Below are 14742 nucleotides of genomic sequence, written 5' to 3'. Positions count from 1 at the left end.
TCCTAAATATGCAGTCGTTAAAGGGTAAGTTCACCTTTACAGAAAAATCTGTGATGTGAACTTACACAGGACCCCCTCCCCATCCCAGCTGACCTGGACCACGGTGATCTCCCAGTATGAGCCCTCGTAAAGCTGCCTCACCGGTTTCGTGGCTTAGAAATCCCCTTGTCATAATCTTCTAAACGTATCTCATCAGGAGGTACATATAGGAGCATTCTAATTGGTTGTCAGATGTGCGCACGCTGACCTGTCACCATGGGCGTAGAGGAGAGAAAGCCGTGGCGATTTCAAATCCCCTGATTGGTAAAGCGGTTATATGATCTATCAGAATGGGAGATCGCAGCATTCCAGGTTAGTGGGAAGGGGGTCCAGCATAGTTGCCAACATGGTAAAAAAAAAAAATTGGGACACTCTTTTGGCTGTAGGCGGAGTCTTCTTATAATTAGGGGGCAGGGCATGCTTGTGGGCGTGGTATAGGTTAAAAATTAAAAAAGTGAATAGGTGTGGTTTATGTACAATAGTGGGCGTGACTTATATGCCAGTGGTTTAAATGGGGTGTGGTTAAAGTCTGAGATGAATGAGAGATGGAGAAAGAAAGAGGGAGGGAGGGAGAGAGAAGGAAGGAAAGAGGGATGGAGGGACAGCTGGTCCAGATCCTACACCACAATAGAAATGTGTATTCCAGAGTTTAACAAATCAACAGATAAAGATACTCCAAACACCTGGTGTTAGCGCTTCAATCATCCCAGCACCATGGTTGTTGTGTCAGGATGATTGAAGCACATTATTACTATTATTACATTGTAATATAGAATGAAATCATTCAACTCCCCATAATCCAGAATCAGTGGGACCCCTCAGCCTGTCACCTGCCATCAGGTGCCCCCAGCAGAGTCCGTCCTTACATCAGGTGCCCCCAGCAGTGTCTGTCCTTACATCAGGTGCCCCCGCAGAGTCTGTCCTTACATCAGGTGCCCCCAGAAGCAGAGGACCTCCTTACAGATCTGTGTCCCTGGCAGCGAAGCCCCTCCTTACATCTGGTGTCCCCAGCAGCGGAGCCCTCCTTTACATGTAGTGTTCCCCAGTGGAGAAGCCCCCCTTACATCCGGTGTCCCCCAGTGGATAAGCCCCCCTTAATCCCGTGTCCCCCAGTGGAGAAGCCCCCCTTATAACTGGTGTCCTCCAGTGGATAAGCCCCTCTTACATCAGGTGTCCCCCAGTGGAGAAGCCCCCCTTACATCTGGTGTCCCTCAGTGGAGCAGACCCCCTTACATCTGGTGTCCCCCAGTGGAGAAGCCCCCCTTACAACAGGTGTCCCCCAGTGGAGAAGCCCCCTTTACATCCGGTGTCCCAAGTGGAGAAGCCCCCCTTACTCCGGTGTCCCCCAGTGGAGAAGCTGCCCTTACATCAGGTGTCCCCCAATGGAGAAGCCCCCCTTACATACAGTGTCCCCCAGTGGAGAAGCCCTGCTTACATCCGGTGTTCCCCCCAGTGGAGAAGCCCCCCTTTACATCCGGTGTCCCCCAGTGGAGAAGCCCCCCTTAATCCGGTGTCCCCCAGTGGAGAAGCCCCCCTTACATCTGGTGTCTCCCAGTGGAGAAGCCCCTCTTACATCAGGTGTCCCCCAGTGGAGAAGCCCCCCTTACATCAGGTGTCCCTCAGTGGAGCAGACCCCCTTACATCTGGTGTCCTCTAGTGGAGAAGCCCCCCTTACAGCAGGTGTCCCCCGGTGCAGAAGCCCCCCTTACATCCAGTGTCCCCAGTGGAGAAGCCCCCCTTACATCAGGTGTCCCCCAGTGGAGAAGCCCCCTTACATCCATTGTACCCCAGTGGAGAAGCCCCCTTAAATCCGGTGTCCCCCAGTGGAGAAGCCCCCCTTACATCCGGTGTCCCCCAGTGGAGAAGCTGCCCTTACATCAGGTGTCCCCCAGTGGAGAAGCCCCCCTTACATCCAGTGTCCCCCAGTGGAGAAGCCCTGCTTACATCCTGTGTCCCCCCCAGCGGAGAAGCCCCCCTTTACATCCGGTGTCCCCAGTGGAGAAGCACCCCTTACATCCGGTGTCCCCCAGTGGAGAAGCCCCCCTTACATCCAGTGTCCCCCAGTGGAGAAGCCCCCTTACATCAGGTGTCCCCCAGTGGAGAAGCCCCCCGCTTACATCCGGTGTCCCCCAGTGGAGAAGCCCCCCTTACATCCGGTATCCCCCAGTGGAGAAGCCCCCCTACATCAGGTGTCCCCCAGTGGAGAAGCCCCCCTTACATCAGGTGTGTCCCCCAGTGGAAAAGCCCCCCTTACATTAGGTGTGTCCCACAGTGAAGCAGCCCCCTCCCCCAGCAGCGGAGACTCTAACAGGCAGCGTGAAACAATAGGCGGAGCCGGCCGGGTGCCTGCCAATAGAAATTGAGGCTGTCCACCCCCCCACCCCACGGCCTTTCCCACAACATGTCACAGACTGTTAGACCAGCAGCGGGGTGGGAGGTGGGCAGTGTCGCAGCTCAATTTCTATTTGCAGCCACCTGGCGTTCTGGTCTTCTGCAAAATGGCAGCCTGTGGAGACGTCTCTGCCAGCCACGGTACTCTAGCGGCGGCGAAAAAGCGTTAAAACAAAGATTTCCCGGGACATTTCCCAGGAATCGCGAAAACCGGGTAAAGGGTCTGAATCCCGGGAATGCCCCAGGAAATTCGGGACAGTTGGCAACCATGGTCCAGTGTAAGTTCACCATACAGATTTTCTGTAAAGATGAATTTACACTTGAATCTCACTGTACTTCTTACAGACATATAAACACACAATGCTATTGAGGAAAAACACAGCAAAGTAAGCAATTACCATACTTAATTTTTCTGTGCTTTTACCAGCATTTTTTTGAAGATGGTTACATGGTTACAGCCTTATCTTATAATATTCACATAGTGACCTGACATTACTCTGATGGTGGAGATCTTTTACAATTATATCCAGTGGAACTAGGAGGCAGGAAGAGTGTGATTGTACCAAGACAGGAAGTGATATCATAGCTGGGGAGGAAGTGATGTCAGATGCAGACAGGAAGTGATGTTGCAGTATAAAAAGGAAGTTCCGAGTGAGTGTCGAGTCGGGGAGAAGTAGAGAAAAGACATTGCTGGAGGGGGTAATAAGATCTTATTTTATATTTACACCCAGTAACCCCCCCCACCCCCCCCCCCCACCCCCCCGTCATGTCCGTCCTCTTCCTCTGTAGTCATTGGGATGTCTTTTATCTCCAACAGATGCTGATACACACATACTGTATATTATAATTATACAGGATGTATATAGCGCCAACAGTCTGTGCAGCGCTTTACAAAATGAGGGCAGACAGTACAGTTACAATGCAATTCAATACAAGAGGACTCAGAGTCATTAGAGCTTACAATCTAAATGGCAGGGTCAAGTAATACAAATGGTAATAAATGTGCGGAAAGAGCAGAAGGAGAAAATAAAAGTACAGTTATTAGGTGGAGGCAGGATAGGTTTCTCGAAAGAGAAGGTTTTATTATATATTATAATAATACAGAAATATTACCTGTATACAGAGATATATTCCACTATATGTCTCCATATAGAGAACTTCTCACTACCTTATTAATACCATTAAATATAATATACAATATTTAAAGAGTTATTGCAAAACACACAGAAATATTATTTGTTGCATAATTACAATTTTAGGTATTATAGTTGTTTTTGTTTTTGCATCACTTGTGGTTTTAATGCTGAATATATTTGGTATTTATTAACACAACACACTGTTGTAAATCTCCCTCACCTTTGGACGGAGGGGTTAAAATGAATCTCTACCGGTCTATGAGTTCTAATGACCAGTGAGGGCGCTATATGATCTGTCTACAGAGATCAGAGTCTTGTGTCGATCACATCAATGGGGATGGAGGAGGACCCGAGTCACATGACTGAGGGGATATTAAAGTACAATTCTAGTTAAGCTTAAATAGTCCTAAAAATGTTCTCTCATCCCTCCAAACACCTATATAAATTATCCCAGGTAAAACAAATTTATATACTTACCTACTCACTCTGGTCCGGTGACGTGATTCAGCTTCCATGTATCAGCCAGCAGAAGCTGCAGGGAAGAGGAGGGATCACTCACAGTGGCTGCACCATGTCATGGCTCCTGGCTTTCACAGCCGTTGTTGGGCATTCTATTTATTCCCCTGCAGCCGACACTGCATGATAAATGGGATCATGTGACCGGACTGAAGCGGCCTGAAAATAGGTAAGTATAAGTATATACATCTTTTTTTTTTACACAGGTTATTTAGTATAGGTGTTAGGAGGGGAGGGAACATTTTTAACACTAGTTAGGCTTTAGCTGGAATTCTACTTTAAACTTCAACCTGGAGATCATCTACCTGCTAACCAGAGAGGTGAGGAGGATTCTGGGGGGTCACATGACATCACTCTTATCTCTATTAATAAAACACAGACCTGACCGGAGAGGTGAGGAGGATTCTGGGAGGTCACATGACATCACTCTTATCTCTATTAATAAAACACAGACCTGACCGGAGAGGTGAGGAGGATTCTGGGAGGTCACATGACATTAGTGTTGTTCTTTCTATACAAAATTTTCCTTCAGTGAAGTCCGGTGACCATTTAACCATTACAGCGCCTTCACCTCATTCCCTGAACCCGAAGCAAAACAGTTAGAACAAGACTCTAGAAGTCATCAACAAGATCATTGATCTGCTGGCAGGAGAGGTGAGCGGTGCCGGGAATTCTGGGACATTATCCAGTAACAGACAAGGGATGTGTCTGGATGGTGACTGTATCATTGTGTGTGTCAGGTTCCTATAAGGTGTCAGGATGTCACTGTCTATTTCTCCATGGAGGAGTGGGAGTATTTAGAAGGACACAAGGATCTCTACAAGGACGTCATGATGGAGAATCAGCCGCCCCTCACATCACCGGGTAAGAGGAGACTTTATTGTAAAGGAGAGAGCAGTACGGAGGATCCACCTAGATCCCCCATCATCTGATAAACACATAGAAACAATGTATTCAGTCAGTGTGTGTGTTTCCTACAGATGGATCCAGTAATGGGAACCCACCAGAGAGATGTCCCCGTCCTCTGTATTCCCGGGATTCCACACAGGAAGATCACACCATCCCCCACCATCATCAGGTAGGTGGGAATGAGCAGCTACAACTCAAATACTTTATAGAATTCTCTTATTTCCTTTTACAATATAATTCTATCATATTTGTGTTTTAGGGTAAAGAACTGAAGGACATCAAAGTTGAGGTTAAAGTGGAAAAAGAGATGTTTGGGGATCAGCAGTCTATGGAGGAGGGCGAACCTCCGTATTCCCGGGATTCCACGCAGGAAGATCACCCCATACCTCACCATCATCAGGTAGAGATGGAACTGAACATGTCCAAATAAAAATGTATCCTAAACCTTAAGATAACATTCTGCTCTGTAATCTTTTGCTCTTTCTTATGATTCTGTTCTGTCATCCTTGGGGTTTAGAGTGAAGAACTGAAAGACATCAAAGTTGAGGGTAAAGAGGAGGAAGAAGATTTGTTTGGGGACCAGCAGTCTATGGAGGAGGGCGATCCTCTGTATTCCCGGGATTCCACACAGGAGGATCACCCCATCCCCCACCATCATCAGGTAGATGGGACTGAACATGTCCACCTAGAAATGTATCTTAAATTATAAGATGACATTCTGCTTGCTCCATTTTATAAATGTATTTTATCATCTTTGGGGTTTAGAGTGAGAGATGTCCCCCTTTTCTGTATTCCCGGGATTCCACACAGGAAAATCACACCCTCCCTTCCCATGATCAGGGGGGTAGAACTTGGCCTGCAGACCTAAATCTGTATCCTAAGCTGTGAGATGACGTTCTATGTAGTTTCTTGTTCTAATGCTTACCTCTACATCTGAGGTTTCTAGCTCCTGAAATTATAAAAAAAAGCACATTTAAAGATATAGTAATAAATGCAGAGCTGCTGTCATCTGTGTTTTTTTATCCACCTTGAGTTGACTTTAATAGATATTTTCTATTATTTTTGGTGTAGGGTGAAGAACGGATTAATATAAAATCTGAGGTTAAAGAGGAAGAAGTGGAGACGTATGTGGGGGGTGATCAGCTGCGCATGGAGGAGGTCGGGATGATTATGAAAAGTGAACAGGAAGAAATTTCTCCACCTATCGACACAAGTAAGTAACAGACACTACGGAAAAAACAGCTCACAGTCTTATTTTCAGAAATTCATCAGGAAAAATGTTAGATAATTATCAGATCTTCCCATCGTCCTGTAGGCAGGTCCTAAAAGGTTTAATTTGTGTTTACCTAATAAAGGTTTAATGTGTGGTGTTGCAAGGTATTCTAACTGTTGTATTAGTGACTTATCCTGAATGCCAAAATGTACTGTGACATACTGAAGCAGAGCATGATCCCCTCCCTTCAGAGACTGGGCTGCAGGGCAGTATTCCAACATGATAACCACCACAAACACACCTCCAAGATGACCACTGCCTTGCTATAGAAGCTGAGGATAAAGGTGATGGACTGGCCAAGCATGTCTCCAGACCTAAACCCTATTGAGCATCTGTGGGGCATCCTCAAATGGAAGGTGGAGGAGCGCAAGGTCTCCAACACCCACCAGCTCCGTGATGTCATCATGGAGGAGGGAAAGAGGACTCCAGTGGTGACCTGTGAAGCTTTGGTGAGCTCCATGTCTAAGAGGGAAAAGGCCGTGCTGGAAATTAATGGTGGCCACAAAAAATATTGACACTTTGGGCCCAATTTGGACATTTTCACTTAGGGGGTGTACTCACTTTTGTTGCCAGTGGTTTACACATTAATGGCCGTGTGTTATGTTATTTTGAGAGGACGGCAAATTTACACTGTTATACAAGCTGTACACTTACTACTTTACATTGTAGACAAGTGTCATTTCTTCAGTGTTGTCACATGAACAGATAGAAGAAAATAGTTACAGAAATGTGAGGGGTGTACTCACTTTTGTGAGAGACTGTATGTAGGAGGAGACCGGACCTCGTGGTCTATCTGCGTATTAGGAGAGTAGAACTGTGTAATAATACAACTGTAGAATTCTGTGAATGGCGTCCAAAAACCAAAAGTACGGCCGAACTCCTCCGCCTGACTTCACTTCTCCAGCCAAGCCAAGGCTGGATGTGTACCATTAGAGGGCGCCAGCTCTCTGATTAAGTCTCAGTTACTCCAACCAACCTGTCATTTGGTACTTTTGTGAGTGCATTTATATTATCCCTCCCCCTCCCTTTTCCATACAGGATCTACAAATTCTTTATAATTTAAAATCCGGCCAATCCGATGTAGTAACAAACCACTAACGCGTTTTGGATAATGAAGCCTCAGTCATAGCTATTTATTATTATAGAATTAGCAGATGATATATGGACTCGGTGTGAAGACTTTTCTGGTTGATTTTGGAGGGAGAACAGGAGCCCAGCTGTGAGATCGGCATTTCCACTTATTCCACCGACGGGGAGGAGGAGCCAAAACTCCACTTATTTGTCATCTACTGAGATTTATTCTATTTTTTTACTTCTTTCCAACAGATGGATGTGATGTCAGGAATTCCTCGGAGAGACGTCTTCTATTATCTGCTGATTGTAAGTCAGAAGATAATGTCATCACACAGGATCCTCCAGGAGGAAATCCAAATACACAAAATATACATCACAGACCTTCCTGTCCGGAGACATCAATGGATCCCTCTGATCAGGGGGAATCTTCTCATCAATCACATACTATGATTGGAAATATCCATGTAAGATCTCACACTGCAGATCCATCAACAGATCCTTCTAATCCCGAGGAAACTTCCTCACCCCATGAAGGAGATCACCGAGGTCACAATCTATTCCCGTGTTCAGAGTGCGGGAAATATTTCACTAAGAAAAGACAACTTCTTCAGCACCGGAGAATTCACATTGGTGAGCGTCCTTTCCCTTGTTCAGAGTGCGGGAAATCTTTCACCAATAAAAGTGGCCTTCTTAAACATCAGAGAACTCACACAGGTGAGCGCCCTTATTCTTGTCCAGAGTGCGGGAAATCTTTCCTTAAGAAACATAATCTTCTTACTCATCAGAGAGTTCACACGGGTGAGCGTCCTTATTCATGTTCAGAGTGCGGGAAATCATTCACTCATAAAAGACATCTTGTTGATCATCACAGAACTCATACGGGTGAGCGTCCTTTTTCATGTTCAGAGTGTGGGAAATCTTTCACTCATAAAAGACATCTTGTTGAACATCATAAAATTCACATGGATGACCGTCCTTATTCATGTTCAGAGTGTGGGAAATCTTTCACTTACAAAGGAGACCTTGTCAAACATCAGAGAATTCACACGGGTGAGCGTCCTTTTTTATGTTCAGAGTGCGGGAAATGTTTCCTTAAAAAAAATAACCTTCTTACTCATCAGAGGATTCACACAGGTGAGCGTCCTTATTCGTGTTCAGAGTGCGGGAAATCTTTTGCTCAGAAAGGAAACTTTGTGCAACACCAAAGATTTCATACGGGTGAGCGTCCTTATTCATGTTCAGAGTGTGGCAAATCATTCGTTAAGAAAAATTCTCTTCTTACTCATCAGAGAATTCACACAGGTGAGCGTCCTTATTCATGTTCAGAGTGCGGGAAATCTTTCATTCATAAAGGAGACCTTGTTAAACATCAGAAAATTCACACTGGTGACCGTCCTTATTCATGTTCAGAATGTGGGAAATCTTTTCATAAGAAAAATACTCTTCTTACTCATCAGAAGATTCACACGGGTGAGCGTCCTTATTCATGTTCAGACTGCGGGAAATGTTTCACTCAGAAAGGAAACTTTGTGCAACACCAAAGATTTCACATGGGTGAACGTCCTTATTCATGTTCAGAGTGTGGGAAATCTTTCCTTAAGAAAGATCATTTTGATACACATCAGAGAATTCACACAGGTGAGCGTCCCTACTCATGTTCGGAGTGCGGGAAATCTTTCACTCATAAAGGAGTACTTGTTAAACATCAAAGAATTCACACCAGTGAGCATCCCTATGCTCACTCTCAGAGAATGTAGTGTGGATGGTGGAGGAGATCTGTCGGAGAATGTAGTGTGGATGGTGGGAGGAGATCTGTCGGAGAATGTAGTGTGGATGGTGGAGGAGAGCTGTCAGAGAATGTAGTGTGGATGGTGGAGGAGATCTGTCAGAGAATGTAGTGTGGATGGTGGGAGGAGATCTGTCGGAGAATGTAGTGTGGATGGTGGAGGAGATCTGTCGGAGAATGTAGTGTGGATGGTGGAGGAGATCTGTCGGAGAATGTAGTGTAGATGGTGGAGGAGATCTGTCGGAGAATGTAGTGTGGATGGTGGGAGGAGATCTGTCGGAGAATGTAGTGTGGATGGTGGAGGAGAGCTGTCAGAGAATGTAGTGTGGATGGTGGAGGAGATCTGTCAGAGAATGTAGTGTGGATGGTGGGAGGAGATCTGTCGGAGAATGTAGTGTGGATGGTGGAGGAGATCTGTCGGAGAATGTAGTGTGGATGGTGGAGGAGATCTGTCGGAGAATGTAGTGTGGATGGTGGGAGGAGATCTGTCGGAGAATGTAGTGTGGACGGTGGAGGAGAGCTGTCGGAGAATGTAGTATGGATGGTGGGAGGAGATCTGTTGGAGAATATAGTGTGGATGGTGGAGGAGATCTGTTGGAGAATGTAGTATGGATGGTGGAGGAGATCTGTCGGAGAATGTAGTGTGGATGGTGGAGGAGATCTGTCGGAGAATGTAGTGTGGATGGTGGGGGAGATCTGTCGGAGAATGTAGTGTGAATGGTGGAGGAGAGGTGTTGGAGAATGTAGTGTGGATGGTGGAGGAGATCTGTCGGAGAATGTAGTGTGGATGGTGGAGGAGATCTGTCGCAGAATGCAGTGTGGATGGTGAAGGAGATCTGTCAGAGAATGTAGTGTGGACGGTGGAGGAGAGCTGTCGGAGAATGCAGTGTGGATGGTGGGAGGAGAGCTGTCGGAGAATGTAGTGTGGACGGTGGAGGAGAGCTGTCAGAGAATGTAGTGTGGATGGTGGAGGAGATCTGTCGGAGAATGTAGTGTGGATGGTGGAGGAGATCTGTCGGAGAATGTAGTGTGGATGATGGAGGAGAGCTGTCGGAGAATGTAGTGTGGATGGTGGAGGAGATCTGTCGGAGAATGTAGTGTGGATGGTGGAGGAGATCTGTCGGAGAATGTAGTGTGGATGGTGGAGGAGAGCTGTCGGAGAATGTAGTGTGGATGGTGGAGGAGATCTGTCGGAGAATGTAGTGTGGATGGTGGAGGAGATCTGTCGGAGAATGTAGTGTGGATGGTGGAGGAGATCTGTCGGAGAATGTAGTGTGGATGGTGGAGGAGATCTGTCGGAGAATGTAGTGTGGATGGTGGGAGGAGATCTGTCGGAGAATGTAGTGTGGATGGTGGAGGAGATCTGTCGGAGAATGTAGTGTGGATGGTGGAGGAGATCTGTCGGAGAATGTAGTGTGGATGGTGGGGGAGATCTGTCGGAGAATGTAGTGTGGATGGTGGGAGGAGATCTGTCTGAGAATGTAGTGTGAATGGTGGAGGAGATCTGTCGGAGAATGTAGTGTGGATGGTGGAGGAGAGCTGTTGGAAAATGTATTGTGGATGTTTTTTTTTTTGTGAAGTCTAGCTGATTCCGCTGTTTCTGTCTTTTAAGCTCTCTTTTTTATATTTGGAAATGTGAGTGTAACCTTTATATTTTCTGATTAAATTTAATGTATTCCATACAGAATTACGCTATGTGCCCTCCTTTTTCTTTCCATATCTACTGGTTGGGCTGTCTGCCCTATATATTGTCCTATCTGCTGATATCCACTGGTCTGAACAACCCCTAGAGATTGAGCCTTTGCTGTGAGTCTGAACCATCCCTGGTACCTAACAAAAGCCTGATTGACTCATTTGGTGTATAATATGAATTCAATCGTTCCGGTAAGCGATTGGTAACTTTGGTGATGGATCTTCTATCAATTTTCACTAATTATATGACACTTGCAGTCTGATATATTATTATTTCCATACACCTGGATTGTTTTTTTTTTTTTCATTTCACTGGACACTTTTTGGTTTATCAATATTAGGACCTACATTAGTCCCCATATTTTCACTTTTGGACATTTATTTCTTTTTGTAAATTTTTCAAAAGAATTGTACTCATATTTTAGCGCTGCACTTTACTTTAACATGGATGGTGGAGGAGAGCTGTCGGAGAATGTAGTGTGGATGGTTGAAGAGAGCTCCATGCAGACACAATCCTCCTCCTCCTCTTCCCGTGTGATCGGCGGGCCTGCAGGAATACTAGTATCTGGATAAAGGGGGCCTTGAGAGATAAGGAAGTCCTCCTCTTCTTCCTCCCGCTGTTCTGCCTCAAGTGCCCTGTCCATTATTCCATGAAGTGTGTGCTCCAACAGGAAGACGAGAGGGACATTATCACTGATGCATGCACTGTCACTGCTCATCATCCTCGTGGATTCCTCAAATGGTGACAGGACAGTGCATGCATGCTTGATCAGTAGCCACTAACGTGGCGAAAAAGAGCCAAGCTCCCCTGACCCTGTCCTGGTGCCATACTCACACAGGTACTGATTGATGGCCCTCTGCTGCGAGTGCAGCCGCTGCAGCATGGCCAACGTTGACTTCAACCTGGTGGGCATGTCACAAATGAGGCGGTTCTTGGGCAGGTTGCATTCTCTTTGAATGTCAGCCAGCCGAGCACTGGCATTGTGTGACCGGCGGAAATGACCACAGACTTTCCTGGCATGCCTCAAGAGAACCTGTAAGCCCGGGTACTGGCTCAAGAACTGCCGCACCACCAAATTCAGGACATGAGCCAAACAGGGAACATGGGTCAAGTGTCCCTGTCGGAGGCGGAGAGGAGGTTGGTGCCATTGTCGCATACAACCATTCCTGGCTGAAGCTGGTGTGGCATCAACCACCTCTGAACCTGCCCCTGCAGAGCTGACAGAATCTCTGCCCCAGTGTGGCTCCTGTCCCCTAAGCAGACCAACTCAAGCACTGTATGGCATCTTTTTCCCTGAGTGCTTGTGTAGCCCCTTGAATGCCTATGGAGCACCGCTGGTTCACAGCAGAAATCTGCAGAGGAAGAGGCCATAGAGGAAGAAGAATAGGAGGGGGTGGAGGAGAGAGCTGTGGCAGAATCACCACTAGCATTTTGGAGGTGGCGGAACAAGCTCCAACCATACTGAACCCTGTCCTGCATCTTTCCCAGAGTTACCAAGTGCGTCATGAAAAAAAGGTAAGGTCCCTGTCCATGCCTGCTGGACCATGAGTCAGCAGTAATATGCACCTTACTGCTGACCGCCCTGTCCAACAAGGCCAAGATATTGCCTTCCACCTGCTGGTAGAGAGCCGGAATGTCCTTCCGTGAAAAGAAATAGTGTTTGGGAACCTGCCACTGAGGTACTGCACATTCCACCAATTCACGATTGGGGGCAGAATCTACCAGCTCAAAAGGCAGCAGTTGCAGTGCTAGCAATTTGGCCAAGCTAGCATTCAGACGCTGAGCGTGTGGATGGCTGGGACTGAACTTCTTTTGATGATTTAGCAACTGGGGTAGGGAAATTTGCCTGCTAAAATCAGATGGAGGTGTACTGATAGCAGATTGGCTGCAAGTACTTGGGACACCCATTGCTATACCTTCATTCCTCTCAGTGCAGGTTTCTGAGAAGACTGAAGGTACAGTGGGGTTGGAGATCCCAGCTGATGAGGAGCAAGGAGAGGTCCGCCTTGTTCTTTGATGTGGGTCTTTTAAGTGCTGTTGCCAATAGACTGCATGGGAGGTCATCATATGTCTGGTCAAACATGTGGTGCCCAAGTGGCTGCTGTTTTGGCCATGCTTGATGCACTTCAGACATGTTGCAAACAGCAACGGTGCGATCTGCTGCACACGTGTCAAAAAAGGCCAACACCAAAGAACTTTTCAAAATATGTGGGGAGCCAGCAGCGCCCTGCACCTGCTTAGCTCTGCGGTGTGATGCAATAGGGTGGCTGCCCCCTGGTGGGCATCCTACCTCATTGGAGATGTACCTCCTCCTCCCCCTCTCTTCTATCAGGTACCCAAGTTGAGTCAGTGACCTCATCATCCCCTCCCTCCTTGTCACTGGAGCAAACTTGGCAGTATGCTGCAGCTGGGGGAACATGACTGCCAGTTTCTTGACCTTTTTGGGCATCCTCTCTCTCTAGGCTCACGTTACTCCCTTCCTCAACCTGGGTACCATCATTGGAGCCTTCAAATCGTTGCGTATCCTCCTACAGCATGTATCCAACACTGTGGTCGAATAGTTCAGGGGACTCCTCCGTGCATGATGGTGGGGCTAGGGAAGGAGTGACTGTTGACATGGATGGAATAGGCTGCTTTGGCAGCTGCATTGGTAGGCAAACTACTCTGAGCCTGGGTGACGGAGGATGAGGAGGATGAGGACAGCTTTGTTATCCATTCCACCAACTCTTCTGCATGTTATGGCTTACTAACAAGGCCAGGAAAAAAAGGACAAGCATGCCCATGGCCACGTGTTGTGGATGGAGTCAACCAATGTAATGGGGAATTTTACATCAGCAACCAATGTAGTGGGGGATTTTACATCATACAACATCATACATACAACAAACCAATAAAGAGGGATTTCTACATTGCCCACCAATGTAAGGGGGGATTTACACTCACAATCAATTTAAAGAGGGCTTCTACGTGGACTACCAATGTAAGGAGACATTTGTGAATGAAAGGATTGTACACCAAGCCCCAATGTAATGAGAGGATCTATACTGACCACCAATGTAACGGAGACATTTGGCCTGCTTTCACATTTGTGTGTGTCGGGAACGCATTCAAAATCACTTTCCTGACATCACAGAAACGTACTGCTCTTTAGCAGATACACAAAAGTGCCATTAATTGTTAATGACACTCTCGGGCATCGGCTGAGATGTGCGTATTCACATGCACCACAATTCACGGTGCTGTGGCACCATGTTATTTTGAAAAAGGGTTCCACTTCCAATTGGCTTACCTTTTCAGAACAGGCTGAAGGACTTTCAAGAAAGAATGCTGCCTCTATTTGCATATCAATGCAGCCTCTCTGCGGCTATTTACATATTAATGCTGCTGCTATTTACATATCAATGCAGGTTATTTACATGTAAACACAGGGTCTTCAGAGTCATCTGTACATGGCAATAGGCAGAGCTGAGCAGCATTAGTAACAGAACTTCACACTAAGATATCAGGACACAACACGGGACTAAAACTTCAAGGGACGAGGACATTTGAACTGCATATGCCTCACAATGAGTAGTGTTCCCTTAAAAGCAAGGACCCATAGGCCCATAGTCAGTAGGCTGGCATTCAGTCCCCCCCCCAAAAAAAAATCGCTGTCCTGGGTGAGTCTGTCACAGTGCCTCTCCCTCACTTTCCTCCTTTACAATATCTGGCACCCAAGTGCAGTGAAAGAACACATCATAATGCCCCTCACTGCAGCCAATTTGGCAGTAGGCTGCAGGAACATGTATGTCAATTGGTTTTCTCTGTCTGTTGTCACCTCCCTCTATGCCTCCATTGCTCTCCTCATTTGTGCACAGTTTTCTCCCTATACACACACTGCCTCTCCTCGCTGCACACAATGTCACCCTTCCTGTACACAGTGCCC

At 46.7% G+C, this 14742-nt stretch overlaps 3 protein-coding genes across 3 annotated transcripts in view; all 3 read left to right on the top strand.

The window, feature by feature from the left end:
• LOC143955180 (uncharacterized) overlaps nt 1-14742 on the top strand; it is a 275659-nt gene that overhangs the window by 118660 nt on the left and 142257 nt on the right.
• The window catches only part of LOC143955400 (uncharacterized), an 85764-nt gene that overhangs the window by 24504 nt on the left and 46518 nt on the right, over nt 1-14742 (top strand).
• Nucleotides 4823-10811, top strand: LOC143955593 (uncharacterized). The gene is made up of 6 exons (XM_077465676.1): nt 4823-4946; nt 5063-5160; nt 5251-5391; nt 5509-5652; nt 6063-6204; nt 7591-10811. The coding sequence occupies exons 1-6, from the start codon at nt 4862-4864 to the stop codon at nt 9093-9095; spliced, it is 2115 nt and encodes a 704-aa protein (XP_077321802.1). The 5' UTR covers nt 4823-4861; the 3' UTR covers nt 9096-10811.

Source organism: Lithobates pipiens, unplaced genomic scaffold (genome assembly GCF_037356315.1).
Source record: "Lithobates pipiens isolate NorthernLeopardFrog02 unplaced genomic scaffold, aLitPip1_a1.2 Scaffold_35, whole genome shotgun sequence".
Lineage (NCBI taxonomy): Eukaryota > Metazoa > Chordata > Amphibia > Anura > Ranidae > Lithobates > Lithobates pipiens.
This window is presented reverse-complemented; position numbering and strand designations above follow the sequence as displayed.

Bases quoted from the DNA above. Each gene is read 5' to 3' on its own strand.
- LOC143955593 (XM_077465676.1), top strand. From the start codon at position 4,862: ATGGAGGAGTGGGAGTATTTAGAAGGACACAAGGATCTCTACAAGGAC. The intron at 5,653-6,062 runs GTAGATGGGACT...TTTTTGGTGTAG, and splicing joins CCATCCCCCACCATCATCAG to GGTGAAGAACGGATTAATAT. The intron at 6,205-7,590 runs GTAAGTAACAGA...TCTTTCCAACAG, and splicing joins TTCTCCACCTATCGACACAA to ATGGATGTGATGTCAGGAAT.